The sequence below is a fragment of the Trachurus japonicus genome, chromosome 8 (assembly GCF_045865225.1).
Source record: "Trachurus japonicus isolate A0001 chromosome 8, Traja_1.0".
Lineage (NCBI taxonomy): Eukaryota > Metazoa > Chordata > Actinopteri > Carangiformes > Carangidae > Trachurus > Trachurus japonicus.
Window position 1 is genome coordinate 6,099,175 of NC_140914.1, and position 25,984 is coordinate 6,125,158.

General features: G+C 44.1%; 1 protein-coding gene across 1 annotated transcript; it reads right to left on the bottom strand.

The window, feature by feature from the left end:
• Positions 1 to 596: 596 nt before the first annotated feature.
• On the bottom strand, positions 597 to 25,846 carry LOC146982428 (disintegrin and metalloproteinase domain-containing protein 11-like). The gene is made up of 24 exons (XM_085783430.1): positions 25,549 to 25,846; positions 24,622 to 24,811; positions 20,817 to 20,894; positions 20,350 to 20,416; positions 15,102 to 15,184; positions 14,499 to 14,562; positions 14,344 to 14,404; positions 13,156 to 13,343; positions 11,954 to 12,025; positions 11,583 to 11,749; positions 11,370 to 11,454; positions 10,131 to 10,221; positions 9,170 to 9,221; positions 7,474 to 7,573; positions 6,555 to 6,626; positions 6,308 to 6,400; positions 5,754 to 5,834; positions 5,609 to 5,659; positions 5,384 to 5,447; positions 4,844 to 4,949; positions 3,940 to 4,059; positions 3,188 to 3,356; positions 2,234 to 2,345; positions 597 to 770 (listed from the first exon to the last, which is right to left on the bottom strand). Exons 1-24 carry the CDS (start codon positions 25,607 to 25,609, stop codon positions 676 to 678), a joined length of 2,322 nt encoding a protein of 773 aa, XP_085639556.1. The 5' UTR covers positions 25,610 to 25,846; the 3' UTR covers positions 597 to 675.
• Positions 25,847 to 25,984: the final 138 nt, after the last annotated feature.

The window sequence follows — 25,984 nt, forward strand, 5'->3', positions numbered from 1 at the left end:
GCAACACTTTATAATAAGTACACACTATTAAGCATTAGTTAAGCATTAATAAATACTGAATTCATCATTTATAACACATGAATACCCATTAGTATGTAGTTTATAAACACAGTTAAAATGTTTTACTCATCATTGATAAGCACTAACTGTATTTATAAACTACATACTAATGAGTCTTCATGCGTTATAAATGAAGAATTCAGTATTTATTAATGCTTAACTCATGCTTAATAGTGTGTATTTATTATAAAGTCCTCTTATATTCTGTTTAAGGGTGACATTGTAACATCTGTCCTGGGACTACAAAACTCTGGCGCATCTACAGCATCTGTTTATTGACGTGCACTGTCTGTCACTGTTAAATAAACTAAGAAATAAATGAATAAATAAAATAAATAGATGTCCTGCTCTACCGAAGGTGACGACAGATCTGATCAAAGTAAATAAATAAAACAACGGGTGCGAGCGTTTCATACGGAGTTCGACGGCAAAAAGCAGTTCAAGCATCAGCAACGTCTCAGACTCGATTACTCCCCTCCTCTGGGTCGGGCTGGTAGACTTGCATCTACTTTAGAGGGGTGAGAGTGGGAGGAGCAGGGGGGGAGGGGGGATGGAGGGAGGGGTCAGGTCCTTCAGGTAGAAGCAGACAGGTAACACAAAGGCATGCCAGAACTCTTACTTAAATCCCCATCCTGTTCCCCCTAGGACTATAGCTGCCAGGAGAATAGCACCTGCGATGGACCCTATTATGATATTGGTGCCACTGGGACCTGCGCAGAGGAAGGAGGGGGGAGGGGGGGGAGGAGGAGGGAGGGAGGAGGAGGAGGAGGAGGAGGAGGAGGGGCAGAAACAAAACAACACCACTAAAAATAAAACCACACGTCAGAGGACAGCATCAACACGATACATCAACCACATCAACCAGAGAGAGAGAGATGGGAGGATCATACCTGCAGACAGGTAGAGAGAGAGAGAGATGGGGGGAGGGAGGGGGGCAGCACGTGGGGGAGGAGGGAGGATGGGCGGGTGAGCAACAGTTACAAAAAAGAAAACGGAGGAGAGAGTCACTGCAAAAACTCAAAATCTTACCAAGAATATTTGTCTCATTTCTAGTCAAAACAAGTCTCATTATACTTAAAATAAGACACATCACATTAAAAAGTAGCTTGTTTTTAGACACTTTTAACTTTTTTTTCAAGCATATTTTCACTAGAAATAAGAAGAAAAATCTGATAGTGGATCAAGTTTTTCTTTTTTATGACAAGCACAATAAACTCTAGCTGCACCCTAGCGGCAGCAAATCTATTTGCTCCGTAGGTGGGTCTAGAAACGAGCCATAGGAACTTTTTGAGTCTCGAACACCGATTGTGTTCACCAATCACAGCGCTCTATCTGTTTAGAGAGTCGTTGGGCGGGCTTAACGCCATGACGACATACATTTTAATTGGCTTGTCAGGCTAATGTCATCCTGCTCTTTGCTCTGATTGGTCGTAGCGCTACCCTATTGGTGCAGAGGCAGTTTGAAAGACAGCCTTCATCCCGCCCCCTGGATTGAGCCGAGGTCTACCGGTCGTTGACATTTTATATTTATGATATAGTCTGGCTTGTCAGGCTACAAAAAACTTGCTTTCACTGGCAGATTTTTCTACTTATTTCAAGTGAAAGTTTGTCTGAAACAAATGAAAATGATCTAAAAACAAGTTCATTTTTAGGTGATGATTCTTATTTTAAGTGAAAAGAGATTAGTTTTGACTAGAAATGAGACATTTTGACAAGAAATAAGACAAATATTCTTGGAAAGATTTTGAGTTTTTGCAGTGTTGTTCTCAGAACAGCTGATCAGACGGCAACAAAGTCAGGACGACACCTGAGGATGGCAGCGCCTGCAAGACACACACACACACCGACACGCTGTGCATGCACATATGCTCCAATGGAAAAACCTGTGTCCACACACACACACACACACACACACACACACACACACACACACACACACACACACTGAGAAGCAGCAGGAAGAGAAAGACCGGTGTGGCCCTGAGAGTTGATGTTGATGTTCTCACAATTATCAGGTGAGCTAGTGTGTGTGTGTGTAGGACAAACACAAGCTACAATGATGAAGGGGAGAGATGATGATGAAGGGGAGAGATGATGATGAGGGAGGAGGGGAGTGGGGGGGGGGGCAGAATAGAGAGAGAGACAGGAAGTGTCAGAGCTTTCAGACATGGACCTTTCTTCTCGGGGCCTGTGGGGACGGTGGGCTCAGGGATGGGATCAAAGACGCTGCAGTCCTTCCCCGTGTAATCCCTGTCACAGATACACTTGACCTCGTTACTGCAGGTCTGAGAGAGAGAGAGAGAGAGAGAGAGGAGGAGGGAGAGAGATGAAAATCAAGTGCAATAAGCTGCTAATTAAGTCTCAATTTAATCCTCTAATATAGTGTTGTAGTCAAAACCACCTGACCGGAGACCAGAGCAGACTGAGACCAAACCAATGCCAGACCATTTTCAAGACCATTAAATTCATGCAAAACCGCTGATGCGCGTTGACATTTGAGGATAAAAAAAAACAGAGATCACTGCAGCTGTGGTCTTGACTGGTCTGGAGAAAAAGTCCCAAGTCCAGCTCAAAAAATCCAGGTAAAAACAGGTTAAAAACATTTCTCTTTTCATGTGCTTATAGCTGAGCTTTTTTTAAGAACTTCAAACTCAATCTATTTTCTTTTGCTTTTAACTCTGTTGTTTGTGTTTGTTTTTATGCTGTTCTTTTTAAATGTTTTGTCTTTATGTAAAGCACATTGAGTTGCCTTGGTATCAAATGCGCTATATAAATAAAGATGCCTTGCCTTGCCTCAACTGAGAACGAGACAAGACCAAGACCTTGAAAATGTGGACTTAAGTACCACAACCCTAGAGGAAGGTGCTGCACCAGGAGAGCAACACAGGATACATCTGTAAACATCTGGCCATAAACTTAGATGTGCATTAAGTGGCTGATATATTCAGGTAGATAGTGAGGAAGAATAAAACCGCAACAAAAACAATGTACTGTAGATATTTCACATGTTATAGTCATTAACACATTATATTAGATTATAAGGACTAAAATGTAATTAACTTATATGTCCTGACATCTTTTCATCTGCATTACTTGATGGTTATATATATTATATTTCTCCTCTTACCCCGTGGTCGGAACAGATCCGCCCGAAGTTGGATCCTGCACAGTTGCTGAGGTTGAACGCGGCCACCGGGAGGCAGCGGCGCTCCAGACACATCATGTTGGGGCCACAGGGAGTCCCGTCCTCCACGTAGCCCAGGTCGGAGCCGTCCTCCAGCAGAGCGTGGCCGCCTCTGGAGGCAAGGCAAGGCAAGTTTATTTGTATAGCACATTTCCGCAACAAGACAACTCAAGGTGCTTTACATATTAGCAAAATAAGAACATAAAAAGCAAACATTATTTAAAAACAGACAAGAGAAAGAATTAAAACAGATATAAAACGAAGAACAACTAAAACATAGTAAAAAAGACATAAAATAACAGAATAATGTTACAGTGCAGTTAATGAAAGGCGTCAGCAAACATGAAAGTCTTCAATGTTGATTTAAAGGCACTGAGGGTTCTGGCAGACCTGCAGGTTTCTGGGAGTTTGTTCCAGATAGTGGGAGCATAGAAACTAAATGCTGCCTCACCTTGTTTACCTCTGACTCTAGGTATAGATAGAAGACCAGCACCAGATCATCTGAGAGCTCTGGACGGCTCATAGTTGAGCAGGAGATCAGAGATGTATTTTAGCCCTAAACCATTTAATGCTTTGTAAACCATCAGCAGTATTTTGAAATCTAGAGGGAGGGGAAACATCCCAACATGTCAGACAAGACAGACAGGAGGAGGAGGTGCAGACTGTGGTGGAGGTGAGGGGACACAGCGTCTTACCTGCAGTCCAGGTACTTGTTCTGATGGTAGAGGGTGAAGCTGGTCACTTCGCCCTGGAGGTCTCCGAACTTTGGCTTCATGGTGACGTTGGCACAGAACAGGAAGCCGCACAAAACATCCCTGAAACAGAGAGAGAGAACAACAAACACATCACAGTCCAACCGCTGCAACATCTGTTGAAAGGGATAGTTCAACATTTTGGCAAACTGGCCCATTGCCATAATCCCTATAGTCATAGCAGTAGGTTTGTTACCTTTAATTGTCGGTGCAAGCTATTTTTAGAACGGCGGAGCAGAGCCGTGAGCTGCTCAGAGCTACGCTGCGGAGGCTCATGGGATTTCTTGGTTTCCCTCATCAAACTCATCAAATACACAATCCAACAACTCCAAAACGCTCTGGTGGACAAGTTGTGACCTGCACATTCACCACGCTATGAGATAATAACAGAACGTTACCAGATAGAGTTGTTTTAGAGGGAAATTCATGCAAAACCGCTGATGCGCGTTCCTGTCAGGGGCAGTTTTTCATCAAGCAGTCTCTGTATTTCCCTCTAAAACAACTCTGTCTGGTAACGTTCTGTTATTATCTCATAGCGTGGTGAATGTGCAGGTCACAACTTGTCCACCAGAGCGTTTTGGAGTTGTTGGATTGTGTATTTGATGAGTTTGATGAGGGAAACCAAGAAATCCCATGAGCCTCTGTAGCGTAGCTCTGAGCAGCTTGCGGCTCTGCTCCGCCGTTCTAAAAACAGCTTGCACCGACAATTAAAGGTAACGAACCTACTCCTAAAACTATAGGGATTATGGCAATGGGCCAGTTTGCCAAAATGTTGAACTATCCCTTTAAACTGCAGCTGTAAGTGAGTGAACAACGAGAGCAGCAGTGATTTCTGAAGGGAACTCACGGCTTGTTGCACTGCAGCCACCCCTGACCTTCAGGACCTGGACCACAGTTTCCTTTCTCCGTCCCCTCAGCGTTCAGCTTCTCATAACAAAACCTGTCTGCTGAATCTGAGGGAGGAGGAGGAGGGGGTGGGGGTGGGGGGGGGTTTAGTTTATAGCAAAGAGAATGGGAATACAGCCAAACATGGGAACTTTACAACAAGCCTATAAAATGGACTGGTTTGGGAAAGATCCATTTCTCATGGAGCAGAGATGACTCCCTGTTATTAAAAAGGCCATAACAGTTCAGTATTAGCTGTTAAATAGTTGACAAACAGATATAGGCCCCATTAGAGACATACAAGAGATATAAATATCTCTGTCCTGCACTTATAGGAAAGTAAAGAGAAGCAGTGTGACCATACAAACAGCCTGTTGTCAGAGAAATTTTGTATTTTACTGATTTGAAAAAAGAAAGAAAATGAATTAATTTGTCCTTTTCCTGCAGCCTAAGACCTCTGCTGTGAAACCTCAGTATAAAGTGATGGTTGTTGTGTACTCACTGTAGCCCCAGAGTCCTCTGCACTGTCTGTCACGAGTCCTGCATCGTCCTCCGTAGCATCGGCCCTGAGGAGGTAAAACAGCAGCACTCAGTGAGCTGCTTCACTGGAGAACAGGGACGTCTGATGCTCATCATTTCTCATCTATTAAATCAAATAATTTCAATAAAATTCAGCTGATAATGATAATATAACGACGACGATGCTGCCGATCCAACCGTCCCTCACCTGACTGCTGTCACATATGTAGCCGTCCAGCTTGTGGACGTTGTGAGGACACTGCAACAGAAGAGAAGGGACACAGTGAACTGGATCCTCTGCTCGGTTTCTTACAGATCTTTATGGTTGGTGGGCTCAGGCTCAGCAGCTCTACCTGGCTGGAGTCTCCGGTGCAGGTCTCTGGGATGTCACAGTCGTTGACGGCGTCTCGACACACCACCCCTCTCCGCTCGTACTAGGACACAGGGATAGAGAGGCGTCAGGTAAATGACTGACAAGTCCAGGATTTCATAAACCTCATGGGGATTTTATAATGCAACATGCAGGAAAATGTAGGATCAGACTTCTTTTTTATTCCTGTTTCTCCCTTGGTATTATAATAATAAACTTTATTTGTATAGCACCTTTCAAAACACGGTTTTCAAAGTGCTCTACAGATCAAGTAAAAAAACACAGTCATCAAAAACATTAGGATAAACATAAAACCAAAAACCTGATCTTACGGTCTACGGTTGAAAATTAGCCAATTTGGCTAAACCGGCATGTTTACAGAAATGTATTAATGTCTATTGTCTCTGTATATTTAAACCAATAAACTAAATTAAACTCAACTAATCTGCTTTACAGAGTGAATAAATAATTATATAATCTTAATACAAATATTATTTCCAGAGAATTTGGATGTTTCGGCTCAGCATCCCTGCTCACCTTGCAGCCACTGCAGCAGAGTCCGTTACTGCACATGGCATCATGGGTAAGCGTGCACTTCTTGCAGCAGGCCCCTCCACTGCGAGCGCACTCCTGCACACACACACACACACACACACACACACACATGAGGAGAAGAGAGGCCGTCAGCTCAGTGTTAGAAAACAACCACACCAGACTGCAGGTCCAAGAGCCGGCGCTGGCGCTGGCGTGTCCAACTGGACGACTGGCGCTCGGCTGTACTCACCACCTGGGATCCACAGTCACACTCCTCTCCCGTCTCCACGAAGCCGTTCCCACACTCCGGAGGGTCCAACAGCTGACGGGGACACAGAGGGACATATATGAGCACATATATATATATATATATATATAAATGGCAGACAGATGGACATGAGACATGACGCCATGTGTTGGTAATAAACACAGGAGGACGCTGAATGTGTGTAAGCACAAGTCCATGTGACAGGACGGGAGGCAGATTATTTAAAGCAGGAAATAATAATAATAAAAAAAATGTAAAACTCCAGTGCTGTAAGTAAATGTGTGTTTTGATAGAAATTAAAAATAATTCATGAGTGTATAAATAGTCCAGTAGTTTTAAGCCAAAATGGGGGTCAACCTTGAACTCAACTGATTTTGTAGCTCAACATGTCCTGAGTGAGGGAAAAAAAGCCCCGTAGAATCCCATTAGGGGAAAGTTTCGAAAAAGACCAAAATATAGCCCATTCAATCGCCTTAATGTTGTAATTATTTTTCTCACGTGAATAGGGTCAAATTTTTAACCTTTAGATATCACCATGAAAATTACTGAGTTGATTACCTACATTAAGACAAACAAAAAATGTATTGCAAGTTTTTCAAAATTCTTTGTTAACATGAGCAAATTTGCATAAATTTGCAAAAATTCCACTGTTTTGACTGCACATTGACTGCAAGTTGCTGTGGTGGTACCAGTATGAAAATTGGGATGAGTTGCCTCCATCGATCACTCAACAAGAAACCACTATTGGAGCAGGAAATAATAATAATAAAAAAAATTTAAAACTCCAGTGCTGTAAGTAAATGTGTGTTTTGACAGAAATTAAAATAATTAATGAGTGTATAAATAACGAGAGTCAGAGTTATCTCCCGTCACCTCGTCCTACAGCCCACATGGCCCTCACCTTACTGGGCTTGTTGAAGAGGCAGCTCCCGCCCCCCTGGAGCAAGAACTGGATGTACTCGTCAACGCTGCAGCGAGCAAACTTTCTGGGCAGATAGTATCTGTGCACACACACACACACGCGCACACACACACACACACACACACACACACAAAGATCGAGATCAGGACATGACAGAGAAAATAAAACCACCGACAGCACTGTGTCCTCTCTGCCAGCGACAGCGAGGGTTGCCAGATCTGCTGTGGGTGTCTGTGCCATCGCTTCACAATCTGACAGAGACGTTACCATCTGCAACAAGATATCGCTGAAACCAGTAATTGAAATCTTTATTGTTCCGTCTGGTGAACGGAGCCAAATCCAAAGTGTCTCTCTCATGTAGCAGATACTACGGTGGCCCGGAGGGCTCCAGTGCTCGGCTGCAACTTCACGCAAATAAACAAACAATCTCACTGCAAAACACAACAGGAAGTGATGCAACTGCTCTATTCAATACTCAGTTGTGACTTTTCAAATTAAAAGCCCCGGATTACAAGTGTCCCTTTCAGGTTTGTCTCTGTTTCAAAGATGATGATGTCATGGCACAAAGAGGATGCATGGTGGAGTCGACCCAGGATCACAGGGATCAGGATTTCATCACCTGCCCACTGCCAGAAACAGTGGGCAGGTGAATGGGACTAAATGCTGCGTTCGAGACAACTTGCAACTCTGATTTCCGACATCAAAGCATTGGAGACGCACCAGGCCAGAATAACCAGAAACATGGCGGACCGGGACAAACTTTGCATTCAAACAGCTTCACGCAGCTGAGGCATTATCTAAGTTATTATTAGATAATGTCATTATCAAATAGATATCTAAAATACGTTTGTTCCATCTGCCATTGGATTTCTAAATAAGCTGTAGGCGAGCCTGTTGGGAACGATGCACTGGTGTAATTGTGATGACTGTGTATGTATTTATTTGTATCTGTTGTATCTGCTATGTAAGATTTTACTGCAAACCAAACTGCACTTCGGGGACATTAACGATTTTCAAATCAAATCAATATAAAACATTACAAAGGACACAAAAACAATAAAAAAAAGAAGCATTTCAAAATAAGGAAACCGATCATTTAAAATCAAAGAGAAATAACAAGATGAATTTACTGTGCTGCACAACATCAGTAGGTTAATCTTTAACTGTATGTAAATATTGTGTATTTCATACTGTTTTAATGTATTTCGGCATAAATGCATTTTAATCAATGTTTTACCATTGACAGTGCGGTTCTACAGGGGTGCAGATTGGTGTTTCAGACAACTGATTCTCAGAGAAGTTGGGGTAGATTTTTTTCTCTGACTTTCCCAGGTGGGAGCTCCAACGTTTGACTGCACTTTTTCAAGGAGGAGTTCGGAAAAACCAGAGTTCTTAGTTGTCTGGAACGCAGCATGAATTGAATGTGTTTTCTTCAGCTGCAGGGCCACCGTAACAAACACCTTTATTAATCCACCAGTTGTAATTTAACTCATCGGATACGAGCTGTGATCTCTCTGCAGTAAAGAGTCACAGCCTCCCTCTCCGACAGCTGTTTAATTGTCTAATTGAGTGAAATGAACGGAGCAAACGGCCCCTGTTGCCACGTCAACAAGGGAGACAACAAGACCAGTGTTTCACAGGTGTGTTGTGTTGTGTTGTGTGTTTTTGTCTTTACCCCGTGTCCTCCATGATGCAGCCCAGCCAGGAGTCGGGACACCTGCAGTCTCCTGTGAAGACGAGCAGAAAGAAGATGTTGTGATGGGAATGAACCGGGATTTTTCTCTGACATTAGGATAATAGGTGACAATAACAAATGCTTTTATTTTGAAATAGGAATGTGTTGTGTAGCTTTTAGACGTTAGTTGCTACAAAAGAATCTTATTGTTGCTAAGTAACGGATCTGCTTTTTCCTCCTCGTAGCTACTTTTATGTTGCCGTTGTTGTTTTCCCTTTCTTGCAACAGTGTTTCCGTGGTTAAATCAGTAAATATGATCGGCTTGAATGAGAAACGGCAGTGATCGTCATTTTTTAAGAAGCTCCAACACCTTTGAAACAACATTTTTTGGTTATAAGAAAGGGAAAACGCCGACATAAAAGTACGAGGAGGAAAAAGCAGATCCGTAATAAGATTCTTTTGTAGCAACTAACGTCTAAAAGCTACACCGGCGGAAGACAACACAACACATTCCTATTTCAAAATAAAAGCATTTGTTACTGTCACCTATTATCCTAATGTCAGAGAAAAATATTTACAACACGGCCATAACGTGTTGTGAGCTCTGAGCTCCATCGTCCTGACGGTGAATAATGGAGCTGACGGCTCCTCCACATTAATCACACAGCCCATTGTTCAGCCCCTCCCACCCCCACTCCCCCCACTCCCCTCCACCCCTCCTCCATGGACGCAGGTGACTAATCACCTACTGGAAAAGTCTAATTACAGAAGAGGACTGCTGGACGGGGACACCACCCCTCCGCCCCTCCCATCACACCCAGCTATCAATCCCCTCCTTTGCTACTGTGCTCTACATCTCCCTCTCACTGCTCTCCTGATTTATTCCACTGGTTCATACTGTAGGTCTCTTTCCCTCCCCCCTTTCTCTCTCTTTCTCTCCCCCTCTGACTCCGTCTCCTACCTGCAGAGTTCCGGACGTTGTTCCACTTCATCCCGATGTTCTGGCCCAGACTCTGACACAACGTGATGGCCATGGCTCCCACGTTCCCGTACTGAAACAAAAATAACACAGTTAGATGAGAGCTGTGTTGTCAAGAAGTATGGTGGCCCTTTTTTCAGCATGTGTGTGTGTGTGTGCTAGCAAATTGGCCCATTGCCATAATCCCTATAGTCTCTTAGCAGTAGGTTCGTTACCTTTGATTGTTGGTGCAAGCTGTTTTTAGAACGGCGGAGCAGAGCCGTGAGCTGCTCAGAGCTACGCTACGGAGGCTCATGGGATTTCTTGGTTTCCCTCATCAAACTCATCAAATACACAATCCAACAACTCCACAACACTCTGGTGGACAAGTTGTGACCTGAACATTCACCACGCTATGAGATAATAACACAACGTTACCAGACAGAGTTGTTTTAGAGGTAAATTCATGCAAAACCGCAGATGCGTGTTGCCTTCAGGGACAGTTTTTCATCAGCAGTCTCTGAATTTACCTCTAAAACAACTCTGTCTGGTAACGTTGTGTTATTATCTCATAGCATGGTGAATGTGCAGGTCACAATTTGTCCACCAGAGCGTTGTGGAGTTTGGACCTACTGCTTTGACTATAGGGATTATGGCAATGGGCCAATTTGCCAAAATGTTGAACTATCCCTTTAAGCAGCATGTTCATGTATTTGCACATGTCTCCCTAAACTGCAGTGTGTTGAGCTCTCTGGAAAAATCTGCAGCATTACAGTTCAGTAATGACTGTGTTGCGTCTTCTTATTTGTTTAATTTGTACAAAAACAGTTTGAAAAACAAACCAGGCTGACACATTGGACGCCTCCAAGGCTTTATGCGGAGTTAAGCTAACTATCTCCTGCCCCATAATAGTTTTACAATATCCTAAGTCTCTCACTAACATATTGTGAACTTAAAGTTTTTATTTTTTAATTAATTAATGAACGGCAAACAGACTGAACAACACTACTCTACTACTCTCAGAAAGATCGATACTTGGCGTCTGTGAACCAATACAAAACAGCCACACAAAGTGCTGTATTGATTTTTTTATTTTATCTAGTGGAGTGGTGTCAACTCTGTGGCAACAAAATGTGAACCAACTTTAAAATGACATCTGAGGAAATGTAATGATCTTTAATGAATAAATGATGAAACAATGTTTCGCTGAAACCACAACGAAGCCTGACAGACTCTCCTCACCTCGTTGACTCCCCCTCCCTTGGTGAGGGAGCACACTCCCCCGGTGAAGGCCGTCCCGCTGCGGCTGCTGTGAAACGTTCGCCCTCTGAGAGTGGCACGGATGGAAAACAGAGGAAACACACACACACACACACACACACACACACACCATCAGTTAAAACCTCAACAGAACGAGACAACGTCCAGTTTTCACCGTCCTGCTCGTTTCCTTACGAGAAGAGGTGGACGACGTCGCTCTGCTCCCTGATGTTGTCCTTCCTGTACTTCATGAAGTTCTGCAGCGTTATCAACGGGTCTTCCACCACCGGCATCATATTTTTAGAGTCCCAGGTCTCCATGGCAACCAGCACGATCCTCGTGTTCAGCTGCTCCTTGTAGATCTGGGGACCAAAAAAACAAAAAAGACCATCAGTCTGCTTTGTTGGGTGGCACCTGTGAGAGCGGAGCGCTATCAGGGATTGATTATTGATGAGCACACACACACATATACTCTCTGACAGGTGGTCGGGTGTGTGTGTGTGTGTGTGTGTGTGTGAGTTTAGCAGGAGGAGGATTATAATCCGACAAACAAATTAAGCTCTTACCGCGTCGGCCATGTTGACCACTGCTTTGGCAAAGTTCTTGGTTTGGCTGCTCGAGCGACGCAGCTGTACAAACTGTGGAGAGACAAAGACACACAGATGGTGCAAGAGACAGATCAGATTCACACACACACACACGTACACACACACACACATACACACACATTTGTTAATTGTAAGGAGGACCCTCGTCAATACAAAGCATCACTGATTTGATTTCCATGTGTAATTGGCATCAACACAAAGCAACACTGCTCATAACTGAACTGTGATAACTCAACACGTCTACATCCACAGAATAAAGTTTGACAAGTTCAAACCAGAATATGGTTTCTGTTAGTTGTTTAGAGGATTTAAATCAGTATTTTGTAGCTTTACATTTATCTCCAGCTGTGTTTTATCTGTTTCCACTGTGATATCAACATCTGTACCAAACTAACTCTAGTGTGATTTCAGCATGACACATAGGCCACGTTCACACTGCAGGCAGAAGTGGCCCAAATTGCATTTTTTGGGGGCGGGGTCAAGTAACCAAGTCAAATTCTTTTGAAGTATAGTGAAAACTCAAATCTCAGCCCAGATCTATTTTAAAAACAGATTTAGACCACTTCCACATGTGGACCTGAATCAGACCCAGATCTGATGTTTTTCAATGCGACCCCCGTCAATTTGATGCGACTTTTTACATCACTTTATATCGACGTTTGTCACAATTTTGTCGTTCACATCACAGTCCCACTACTCCTGGCTTCGTCTCCACATCCACACAGACCTCTGTGTCGGATTAGCAGCTCAAAGAAGTGACGCAAAACGCCCAAAATACAAAGTCTGTCTCTCTTTCTCTTCATTCGTTTCCTCCTCAGCTCCTGCTCAGACGTTCTCTGGCTTCCACTTTGAAATCAAAGTGAAAATGCTCGTTTCATCCATGTGCAACAGTGCGCTGCGCCTGACGTCATTGTTATTGTCATCTTGCACATACGTAACAGTTCAAACTGTTATTTGATACAGGCCACATTTTAAAAGCTAATGTGAACAACAAAACAAACAATGGGATCTGAACATAAAATCCAAATTGAGCATTAAGACTCTCAGTCTGAACTTATCAGTCTGTTTTGGTATTCGGATGTTTGAGTGTGTGTGTCCCCATCAGAGAAGCAGGAAAACACATTTCGAACACCTTTTTCGTCTGTGACCTGCAAACTCACCATGTCGTTGTCGTTGACGACCATCAACTCAATGTATTTGGTCTCGGTCTGGACGGAGGGTTTGCGAACAAACCTCTTGGAGCGTCTCAGTCCTCCAGAAACCTGCTGCTCCCTGGTTTGGTCCGGCCGCTCGTCGTCATCGTCACCGTCGCCCGTCCTGCTCTCCTCCTCGCTGTCGTCCGTACAGTCTAAACACAGAGAGAGGCGGAGTCAATATCTGACTTATTTATTAGCTGATTATCTCAGTTTATCCCAGTTTTAATGAACATAAAACATTTAGTTTTGGATTCCAGACTCAGATTTGACAAACATGTCAAAAAGAATTTAAAAAAACAATAAAAACCAATTTAAACTAATTATACACCATATACCAATCAAAGCAGCACAGCTTTATATACGTCCCATGATTTTCTCTCATATGTCGTACTGTGTTACAGTGTGGAGTCAGACCCCTCCGACTATTTACATCTCTGTATATCCAAACCTTAACAATAATGGACAAGAAACCAATTTAACCTCTGTTAAATTGGTTTTTAAGTGTTTGCAGAATATGACACATTAAAGTCTGGCTGAAACAAAATCAGAGCTGTATGCATTTATTTTAATGGGTCATAACTTGGTATGATTTTAGATGTATTGTACATTTTATTGTAATGGTATGTAGTTTTGACGTCTTTTTTCTTACTTTCTTTCTTTTACTAAAAGCCTACAGTAACTAGCATTAGCTATAATCTCTGTATGCAGAACATCAGTCACATTGACTGAACTGAATTGAATTTGTTTTGTCCTCTTCTCTGAACAGTCTGTCTTTTTTTTATGCAGCTGGGAAATAAGAAACAGGAAATAGGTTCCTTTTATTTTGAAATTCCAGTGGACAGGTACAGTATGTGGACAGTGATAAGTTTAAGAGCTAAGGGAAGATACTAGAAAACCTTTTACCTTTAAAAGCTGTCATCATTCTGACGTGATATAAGTTTCCATGGTAACCAGAAGTAACTTACATACAGAGATGAAAAGTAATGAATTACATCTACTTGTGTTACTACTCTAATTTGACGTATTTCAGGTAGAGCACAGTCTGATATCACTTTTATCTGGTAACTTTACTTTAATTGTGCTTCATTAACATTTAATCAAGTAATCAAAGTACTTATTACTTGTGTACAGTATGCGAGTACTCGTTCGTACCTGTGCAGTGAGGAGACAGTCTGATGTCGGGCATCCTGCGGATTAAATGAGCTCCATCCTCCTACGACAGAAAACATCCAGACAACGTTTATTAACTAACTAACTAATTGAATTTCTCATCAGCGGCGCCACAGCTGCCATCAGCGACCGTTTACCTGATTGGTCCCATTGTGCACGGGTTCGATCCCGTAGGAGAAGAAGCCGTCGGAGAAGACGCCGCTGAGGAGGACGAACGAACGAACACCAGAGACACAGAGTGAGGTGTGTGTATGAGTCAGGGATGTCACGATTATAGATTTTCTGTCAGAGAAATAATCACTGCAAAACCTCAAAATCTTTCCAAGAATATTTATCTTATTTCTTGTCAAAATGTCTCAATTTTAGTCAAAACTAATCTCTTCTGTTTTTAGACAGTTTTCATTTATTTTAAACATATTTTCAATTGAAATAAGTAGAAAAATCTGCCAGTAAAAGCAAGTGCTTGTAATAAGAAAGAAAAACTTGCTCCACTATCAGATTTTTCTACTTATTTCCAGTGAAAATATGCTTGAAATAAGTAAAAAAGTGTATTAAAAACAAGCTACTTTTTAATGTGATGAGTCTGATTTTTAGTATAATTAGATTTGTTTTGACTAGAAATTACATTTTAACTAGAAATAAGACAAATATTCTTGGTAAGATTTTGAGTTTTTGCAGTGTGTGTGTGTGTAGAAATGAAGCAGTGTATGAGAGAGCTGCAGGTGTAGACAGGTGCTCACCACAGGCCGTGGCAGGTGGAGACGGCCGCCCAGGACTCTGGTAAACCTCTTAACCGCCCCTGGTAGTAGCAGTGCTCTCCTCCCTGTGGACACACACACATATACACAGACTCACACATCTTTGTAATGCTATCTTTGTGAGGACACTCATTGACATAATGTATTCCCTTAGCCTGGCTCTCGCCAGACCCTTGTAGTTCCGCAAAGCTCCACCAGAGGCGCTACGCTCAGCTTCACACAAGGGTCTGGACTCGAGGCCAATGCAAACTTCTTCCCCGGAGCAAAAAATAATGAACCAATCAGGATCGCCAGGCGGGACTTTCTGAGGTGTGACGTAGCGCTGAAGCGACTGTTTGAGTCAAACAACAATGGCGGCTCGCAGTGAGTGGCTGAAGTAGCATGTCATTCAAGATAACGGACAAGTGGTTTATCCAATCACATACAAGATTTTTTTTACAAGGCCCCGCCTTCTGAAATGAATCGCCTATGGAGCAGTCCCAGACCCTTGTGTGGAGCTCAGCGTAGCTTTGCGGAACTACAAGGGTCTGGCGAGAGCCAGGCTAGTATTCCCTAGCCCCTAACCCTAACCTTAACCATCCAAAACAAATGCCTAACATTAAAGCAGAAGTAAGCGGAATATTTGTGTTAATATAAGTCTTAAATAGTTATATCTTCCGACGGCGATCACTTATATAGAGTGTTTGGTCTGAAACATGGGTCTGTCAGTCACTCTGCTCTGCTGTAAGCCGAGGAGCAAACTTTCCTTGTATCCTACAACCTTTATCCAATGAGGAGAGAGAACGGCATAAAGGGGCGGTCCTCTCTGTGTGTGCAGCCAAGGGATGCCGTGAATGTGGTGACGTAGGGACGAGGGCGGGGACTGCTAACTGCATCGGCTGACAAGAAGTTAGCCAAAACCACCGGATCGCTTACTTCTGCTTTAACCATTACTCTAAACCTAACTTAAACCTAAGTGAGGACTAGCCAAAATGTCCTCACTCTGTTGGTTAAAAACTCGTTCCAGTCCTCACAACGTAGTATAGTAAGTACAAGAACACACACACACAGACACAGACACACACCACGACTCGTCATTATTATCCTCGTGCACGCTCTCCTACTTCAACAGATCTCATGATAGGTCAGCGCCGAGGAAAAACCTCTCTCCCCGACTCCCCCCCCTCCTCCCTCTCCTCCACATCTCTCTCTTACGCCGCCGTGGCGTTCATGGAACCGTTTGTGACCTACTTGTGTCCCGCGCTCGGCTCGGCTCCACTCTGTTCTGCTCCACTGACAGACGAGCAGCCGCGGTGGAGGTAGAGACCGACCGAGCACAAGGGTCTCTTCAATAAACCAACACTCACTCACTCACTCACTCACGCCCACACGGTCAGATCAGGATTTAACACGGGGAGTCAGAGTTGGAAAGACGGAGGAAATAAATCCAGCTCTGCTCTCTTTTGTCCTTTTAACAACCTTGACGACTGCGGCAGCGCCCTGGCTTTCATCTCCTACACACACACACACACACACACACAGACTAGGGGTGGGAATCTTTTACTATCTCACGATTCGATTCTGATTTTTTGGGGCTACGATTCGATTCAAAGTCGATTTTCGATTTAAAACGATTTGATTCCTTTTTGTGCTTCAGTCTATCGGTGTGCAAAGGATCCTCATGATCTACTCCAGTCTGCTTTGCAAGACAGAATGACTGAAGTGTCTTTTTCACATTGATTGAGTTTTAAACATTTATCCATGCTTAGATGGAATTGTTGAAACTGTTGCATAAAAGCAATATCACATATTGCTTAAGTAATAAAATTAAAAGTGACTCTTTATTTAAAAAAATAGTGCAGTTAAACATGCTGCCTTTTAAATTCTAAGGAAATGGAGGCCGACAGCCAGCAGATTTGTTTCATTTTTTCTTTTTTTAAATCGATTTTGGGACATTTCATATCGATTCTGAATCGTATTAAATGAGAATTGCGATTCTGGCACACCTCTAATACACACACACTCAAAAAAGTGGGTGCGCTGCTTATGGCGAGGTCACGGCGGTGAGGAGGAAGCACCGGGGGAGGAAGGTGAGAGAAGCGAAAAACGCTGGTTCACCTGGATTAAACTGAGATCAGCGGGAGGTCTGAGCACCTGAGCCAAACACAACGAGAGAGAAAGGAGAAGGAGAAGGAGGAGGTGAGGAGGAGGTGGTGAGGAGGAGGAGGGGGGTGTTTGACGACAGAGGACGGGGCTGCCTGCTCCCTGAACGCATCATGCTGCCGTCGTCCCGCTGAGACACAATCTGTCCTGACGACACGTCTCCGTCCGCGGCTCCGCAGGCGCTCAGAGAAACTAACTGACCCAGTGTCTGTGAACGCAACGCAACCGCCACTCCTCCTCCTCCTCCTCCTCTTCCTCTTCCTCCTGCTCCTCTCTCTCTTCCTCCTCCTCCTCCTCTCTCTCTTCCTCCTCCTCCTCCTCCTCCTCTCTCTCTCTTCCTCCTCCTCTTCTTCCTCCTCTCTCTCTTCCTCCTCCTCCTCTCTCTCTTCCTCTTCCTCCTCTTCCTCTCTCTCTTCCTCCTCCTCTTCCCTCCTCCTCCTCTTCCTCCTCCTCTTCCTCTTCCTCCTCCTCCTCTTCCTCTTCCTCCTCCTCCTCATCCTCTTCCTCCTCCTCTTCCTCTTCCCCTTCCTCCTCCTCCTCTTCTTCCTCCTCCTCAGCTCTCCTTTGTATTAACTGGCATTTTACTCCTCACCCTCCTCTTCCTCTTCCTCCTCCTCCTCCTCCTCTCTCTCTCTTCCTCCTCCTCTTCCTCCTCCTCTCTCTCTTCCTCCTCCTCCTCTCTCTCTTCCTCTTCCTCCTCCTCCTCTTCCTCTCTCTCTTCCTCCTCCTCTTCCCTCCTCCTCCTCTTCCTCCTCCTCTTCCTCTTCCTCCTCCTCCTCATCCTCTTCCTCCTCCTCTTCCTCCTCCTCTTCCTCCTCCTCTTCCTCTTCCTCTTCCTCCTCCTCCTCATCCTCTTCCTCCTCCTCTTCCTCCTCCTCTTCCTCCTCCTCTTCCTCTTCCCCTTCCTCCTCCTCCTCTTCTTCCTCCTCCTCAGCTCTCCTTTGTATTAACTGGCATTTTACTCGTCATCCTCCTCTTCCTCTTCCTCCTCCTCCTCCTCCTCTCTCTCTCTCTCTTCCTCTTCCTCCTCCTCTTCCTCCTCCTCAGCTCTCCTTTGTATTAACTGGCATTTTACTCCTCATCCTCCCCCCTCCTCCTCCCTCTCTCTCTCTCTCTCTCTCTCTCTCTCTCTCTCTCTCTCTCTCTCTCCCTCCCTCCCTCTCTCTCTCCGTCTTCTTTCATTCTCTTCGCTGCCAAGAACTTAATGACACTGCTGAGCTAACTGGTTGCTATGGGAACAGGCCTGTGATTGGTCAGGAGGTGCTGAGGGAGAGTTTGGGAAGGATTGTGGGTGGGGTGCTCGTTGGGTGAGGTGGCTGGTGGTAGGAAGGGGGGAGTTGGGGGGGGCAAGGGGGGTATTATATGATGAGTGACACATTTGAACTGAATAATAAAGAAGCGTCACGCTGCCGCCACATTCCTCCGGTCCGTCCTGACCATCACATGTCAAAAAGCTTTTCATCCTTTATCTCCACATCCGCTCTCCTCCCGGCCGCCACCGCCACCGCAGCAGAGAGGCGTGCACGTGTGACGCCACCAGGCAAAAAGAAAACCCACGTCCAACCCCGTGCACGTCGTCATGTAATGTAATGTAAATGCACAGGACTGTAAAACACACATAATGATCCTAATGTTGGTCACATGGCAACGAGCTTCTGAAGCAGCGAGTGAACAACGCATGCAGCTTCCACAAATAGATGAAACACAGGAGGACGAGATGATCAAACCGCAGAAACTCCGGCATCGCCAGTTACATAAAAGAGTCGGAGGAAGGAAAACAAACACAAAGACTTTTGCTCTTTTTGTTGCTAAATCCAGACTTTGATCAAACTGAATCAGGTTATACGTTACACAATCAGCGGCCGACGAAACTTTAAATTAGGGCCAAGATCCGCTGCTGCTTTCATTGTTCACTAGAAATTAGGGCCTGAGCTGATATTACTCATGTTCACATAAACAAATCCTCAAATAAGGTTCAAACACTTGTGATAAATCTGTATCGGAGGTTCAACATTTCACTGTTTAACCAGAAATAACTTCAAAATGGCCTCAGTGCAGCGAATAAAATAAATAAAAATCTGTAGAAACAGGTGAAAATCCTCTAATAATGAATAACTGTCCACTGTGTTTTCCTGCAGTGTTGTGTGGATCATGAACACACAACACTAACATTATTTATCGCAACCGGACGTCATTTCTACATGAAACCAGACAGGTTGTGGGAGTTCAACAGCAGAGAACAAAAAAAAAAGAAGTCTGGACCTCGGCTCTCATCACAGAGACTCAGATTAATGGATCAGTCACCATCTAAAATCTCACCAGAACTAACTAGGAGTGTAATGATGATAATTCAGTACCAGCCTCGATCCAAAATAAAAACATTGAATCATGTTATCATTTTGTAAGACGCGCCCTTATTTTGAAATTCCCCTGAGGGATGAGAATCTGCTGCTGCAATTTCGTATTTCGTTTGCAGAGAAGTGTGTGCATCTGATTACTAATCTACTATCTAAACATTTACTATCTAAACATATTCAGTTTGAGAGTCTGAACAGGAGAACAGGTTCACATAAAAATCCTGATTTAATGTGAACAAACAGGAACTTAATGTTGTTAAAGTTTATTTTGTAGAAGATGAAAACTGTAAAGCAGAATATATCAGAACGTGGCACTTTATAATGAGCAGGAATACTAATTTATTTAAAAAGTGAGATCGTTTTTTTTTTATTTAAACGTCTGGATGAGTTCAGAAATAAAAATATCAAATGATATTTTAGTTGTTTTTTTGTGATTTTATGCTTTTTTTATGGCTTTATCATATATTGTGTCCTCTTGATTTCACTGTAAAGCACTTAGATCATCTTTAGTTGTTGTACAGGTCTATATAACTATTAATTAATGTTGATTGATTGATTAATTGATTAACTTGGATGTTAAATCAGCAGATATATTACCTCATATTGATCATTGATCCCTTACTCTAGTTGAAATGGTATCATGGCAGACTTTATGACATCAACAAACACTGAATGGTCGTCCGCTGAGTCAATATAAATGATGAAAACTTAAATATAAAACCAGAACTCACCACAGACTGCGTTGCTCTGCCGTCCTGGTTGAAGTGACGCTCCACGTACTCTGACGACAGGAGGAAGCTGCAGGAGAGAGAGACAGAGACGCCGTCATCTGTGTGATCAAAAGTGTCTTCATCAGGGTTTTTCTCCTCCACTTCACAGAGAATACGCTAACATATTAGCACGTGGCGTTAATAAAAACCAGTGGAAACTCCAATAAACATCCTGCTGTGTGTGTATCGACGTGTGTGTGTGTGTGTGTGTGTGTGTGTGTGTGGTGTTCCCCCCCATCTTGTCATGTAACATAATAAGAGGCGCTAAGTGCATTTGCTTAAGTGCAGGGAAATGCTAATGAGAGCAGCTGCAGTGAATTAAGAGCGCCCACTGATTAGTAGCATGCACAGAAAAAAAATAAAAAATAAAATACGATATAAAAAACACTAGAAAAGCAGATCTAATGGAGTTGGATGGTGATACAGACTGGTTCAGCTCCAGGTCCAGAGTGAAGGTGTGTCCAAAGGCTTCCACTTGGAACGAGCTCTGAGCCAAGTGGACAGGCTGCGAATGGAAAACACAGAGAGAGAGAGGGAGAGAGACTGGGTTTGACAGCTCATATATTAAAGTGTAACAAAAACAATTGTGGTTAAGTGTGGTTGCTTTAAAAAAAAAAAAAAAAGAAATCATGAATAATTCAGCAGGAATCAATAGTGCGTATACGCTCTAAAAGCATCCGAGCGGCTGGTAATAATATGATTGATAAAGTCGCCATTGATCGACATGGGCTGCCAGCGTTCAGTCAGTCAGATGGAGATGGATGGAGAGGAGAAGAAAGAGGAGGGAAAGTTATGGTGCCAAGTAACAACGTCTCAGGGAGGGAGGTGAGGACGGAGGAGACAGCCGGGCTCTGATGGAGCGCAGACTAAACAGTGTCGTCAGTCTGGAGGAGCCTGGCTGCACTGAGTCACCGCCGGCCGGCCGGGATTCTTCTACACACAAACGACGCATCACGGACACATTTTCTCACTACAGCAGCAAGTCCACAGGTGTCTCCTTCTCTGTCTCCGTCCATGTGCTGATGTTTACTAACTCTGGTGCTTTCTGTCACGCTGCATGATCTTCCTGTTTGACCAAGATTCAAAACTTAGCTACAGTTCAGAAACTTTTCGTCCATCTTGGATCAAAAGTTAAAGGGACAGTTCAACATTTTGGCAAATTGGCCCATTGCCATAATCCCTATTATAGTCATAGCAGCAGGTTTGTTACCTTTAATTGTCGGTGCAAGCTATTTTTAGAACGGCGGAGCAGAGCCGCAAGCTGCTCAGAGCTACGCTACGGAGACTAATGGGATTTCTTGGTTTCCCTCATCAAACTCATCAAATACACAATCCAACAACTCCAAAACGCTCTGGTGGACAAGTTGTGACCTGCACATTCACCACACTATGAGATAATAACACACCGTTACCAGACAGAGTTGTTTAGAGGTAAATACAGAGACTGCTTGATGAAAAACTGTCCCTGAAGGCAACGCACATCAGCGGTTTTGCATGAATTTGCCCAATTTGCCAAAATGTTGAACTAGCCCTTTAAGACTGAAAGTTCAGTTTCACCACAAGGTTCTTTTACAATCACATCACTTTTCATTTTTGATTTCCATTGATGATGAAACAATAAAAATAATGTGAGTTTTATGTTGGATCTTGGAGCAAAACAAACATTTTAATATGTGGAGAGTAAGATCTGTCTCTCCGTCTGCACCACCACGATGTTTATGGTTCTGACGATGCACATTTAATTTTTTACCTTCATCACAAACAAACACAGCTGCAGTGATTTGGCTAATGCACTTGGCCAGTTTTGCTATTTCACTTATATTTTTTGATTAACTGTGCAGCTTTAATTTACATTTTCATTTTCACTGTGGCTGTTCTTTAACAACACTGAGTCTCATTTATCTCATGTGACGTGCACAGAGCTGCAGGATGTGCAAAAAAAACACCATTTGAACTCTTTTGTATCAAACAAACATGTCTCTTTATGTTTTAAGACTATGATTTGTTGTCTCTGTAGCAACACAACTCTTAGGGGGCTGACAATGCTCAACATTTTTACACATTTTATCTTTATCTAAACAAAATAAATTGCAGCTCCTGTGATTTGGATATTGTCCGTGTTGTGATTAACTGTGCAGCAGCAGCAGCAGCAGCTTTGTTGGCACACAGTATCATCAACATCTAGGATGAACCTCGTGCTTCAGCCTCAGTTTGAAAACAACTGTGATCTTGGGGGGAAATTTTCAAAAAGTCAAATCTGCAACACGTCGACGATGAGCGCCTACAGGTGTTGTCCTGCAGAAAACGCTGCCTCGTCTATTTTCTGCTCGGCGTGAAGTGACAAGAGAAGAAGCTGCTTCTAAATCTAAATTTATCTTGTTTCTCATTCGGAGCATCTTCAATATTTCAGAAACACAAACAGAGCAGCTGACACAGGGATTCTGTCTTCATCAATGTGTTTTCTGATAACTGTTGTTTTTTTAATGTTGTAGCGTCAGTTGTTGTTTAAGGCGGCTTCTCCTCCAGAGACACAAACATTCATGTTGACTGTAAGACATGTGACGGTGGAGAGTGTAATCTAAAGAGTCTGATGTGTCCTCTCTTTACATGGCAGCAGACAGAGTGAGGAGGAGCTCCGGCCTCTTGGACCAAGCAGCACTTCTTCTTCTCACACAGGCTTGCTTCATAATTAATGGGGACATACTTCAACACACCACTGAATAATGAAGGAGTCAGGGGCTCAGCACGGCAGCCGGAGGATTGGACGTGATGGCTGAATATTTCAGGAAGGGGGGTGAGGGGGTGAGGGGGTGAGGGGATGAGGTGGGGGGGGGACTAAGCTTTGTCATCACTGGGACCAACAAGAACATGCATGTCAACATTTAAGCAGCAGCTTTTCGATCAGACGGCACGCTACGGCTCAGCACACGCAGCGGGTTCAGAAGTTTTCGCCGCGATGCTACAAACTGCAGAACCAAAGCTTAAAGGGATAGTTCACCCAAAATTCAAATTTCACTCATTGTGTACTCACTCTTATGTGGACTAAGGGCTGGGAGAAGTTTCAGAGTCCTCCGTGGCTTCTCTGAGTTACAGTGGGGCTCCGTGCAGCACTGCATGTCCATATGACGGTTGCGAACGGAGCTCACTTTTCTTCGTCCAAAAAGACACACCAAAAAACATCCAAATACCTCTGTAGTGCTCGTCTGTAGTGTCCCTCTTGTATTGAAGCCCCAACATGAGAAACTGTTCCGAAAAGTCTATATTTTAAGCTTGTTTGTAGCGGACGCTCCCAGTGTTGCTCTGCTGGAATCTCGTGCGATTTGCGGAGCCGCGAACTGGATGTCACAAACAAGCTTAAAACATAGACTTTTTTAATTTTTTTCGGAACAATTTCTCATGTTGGGGCTTCAATACAAGAGGGACATTACGGACGAGCTGTGTGGAGGTATTTGGATGGTTTTTGGTGTGTCTTTTTGGACGCAGAAAAGTGAGCTCCGTCCGCAACCGTCATATGGACATGCAGTGCTGCACGGAGCCCCGCCATAAGAGAAGGCACGGAGAAACTTCTCCCAGCCCTTAGTCGACATGAGGGTGAGTAGATAATGAGTTTTGAAAATTGAAATGCAAATTGAAATGCAAATTACAACAACAACAACAACACTGTGTCGGTCTAGGTTTGGTCTGGCTGTAAAACGCTATAACACTCAGCTGTGGACACTCTGTGGATTTCTCAGAGACTAACTAGGTCAAAATCAGGAGGAGAGAAAAAGACTGCTGCAAGACGCCACCCTGCACCGTCATCATCCTCATCCCTGAGCAGCAGCACAGAGCTCAGCGCTGCAACTGGAAACAAGAAGAAATCATCAGGTTCCCATCAGCAGGAGAACCAGGTCTGGTCTGGTCTGGTCTGGTCTGTCACGGCCCGTCAGCTTTCTCACTCATTCATAAAGCTGCAGAAATGTTTTTAAAGTCCAAGTCCAAATGCACCGACACCTGATGTATCTGTTCCTTACGTGAGGTAATAATGACTTTTCTGATTAAAGCAGCTATTCTCGTCCACTGTCCAACTGGGATTCTTTCTTTTTAATCAAATTATAGTGAGATTAATCTGTTTCTCATTTGGCTGAGAGATTCCTGAAGCCTGGTTGAAGACCCCTGGGTGTCCCTGGCCTCCATACTGAGACAGAACACCTAACTAATAAACGCTCAAAAGGGGTTTCACAACTCACCGATGATGAGTCTCCGCTGCCGTTCTTCACCCTGGTATCCAGACGCTCGTGAGCCATCTCCTCCTCCGACTTGATCTGCTGCACCAGCCGCTTCGGATAAGTGATCTCCGTCGCCATGGAGGCGTCCCCGGCGCTGTCCGGCCACCCGTCCGGGGTGAACCAGTCCCACACGCCCCCATCCTGAGCCTCCACACCTGCATGGAGCAGAGGAAGAAGAAGAATAGGAAGAAGATGAAAGAGAGTGAGCAGAAGCTGGGTGGGCGTGTCGTGTGGTGGGCTGGGCCAGGTGTCCACACACCTGAGCCGGCCTCAGTTTGACCTGCTGGTGGTTTCACAAGCAAAGTAAAAGATGGAGACTGATGCATTTTAATGAGGTCACAGTGTGAAATTGTTTACATCACTGGTTCTTCTCTACGGTGATGATCTGGTGGCCAAGTGAGGGTGTTTTCTTTCAGTCTGTGCTGCAATTTCCTGCAGAAATTTGGTTGATGTACTTGTGTTTTTAGGTTTTTGATGCTTAGTATATAAACTATTGGCTCCATAGTTATGGGCATACATCATATACACAAGGCCTGAGCAGCTATAATCTCAGGAATCATCAATTAGGCTGCAAAGCACATTGTCTCAGACAGTGATTGAGAAGCTCCAACATGGTGCGTTTAGGTGCTTATTGGATAAAACGCCCATGTTAATTGTTGGATGGAGGCAACAGGGCTGCGTTGGAAATGTGTTGATGCAGCAAATCTACCGCAACGGAGAGAGGGAGAGGGGAGAGAGGGGGCTCAGAGGCCACCGGGCTGCGAGCTGAACCGTAAACCTGAGCCCGGTGCAAAAAAAAAAAAAAAAAAAAGTAAAGTAGCTATAAAGTGTGCATGCAAAAGGGAAATGAAAAGGTGCTCCCGCTCTTTCATCCTCCCCTCTTCTCTCTTACCTGAGACCGCAAGCCTCTCGCCCACTGCAGCAAAGACCATGAAGCACCACACCGCCAGCATGATCTTCACATATTCCCCCGGATCACAGCATCGAGAGCCGCAAAAGAAGAAACGACAGCAGCGACGTGACGGAACCGACGGAGGAGGAGGACGGATCGGAGAGGAGAGGAGAGGAGAGCGGTGCGAGGCACAAACGATGGCGAGGATCCAAAGTGAATCTGCTGCTAAACATCTGATGATGATGCGCGTCCTCTCATCTCTCCCCCCTCTTTCCCTTTCTCTCTCCCTCTCTCCCTCTCTCTCTCGCTTCCTCAGCTCCAACCACCGCCGCTATAGAGAATCTGGATTTGCATATTAATCAGAATAATGAAAAATGGATCATTGCGGGCGGCGCGGATGATGATCGATATACAGGCCTATCGATCGATCGATCGA

What these genes read in the sequence shown, in the direction of transcription:
- LOC146982428 (XM_085783430.1), bottom strand. Translation starts at nt 25,609, where the DNA reads ATGCTGGCGGTGTGGTGCTTCATGGTCTTTGCTGCAGTGGGCGAGAGG. An exon ending in CTGGACCTGGAGCTGAACCA is followed by an intron (nt 20,417 to 20,816) that starts GTCTGTATCACC and finishes TCTCTCCTGCAG; the next exon opens with CTTCCTCCTGTCGTCAGAGT. An exon ending in GCAGAGCAACGCAGTCTGTG is followed by an intron (nt 15,185 to 20,349) that starts GTGAGTTCTGGT and finishes GTGTGTCCACAG; the next exon opens with GGAGGAGAGCACTGCTACTA.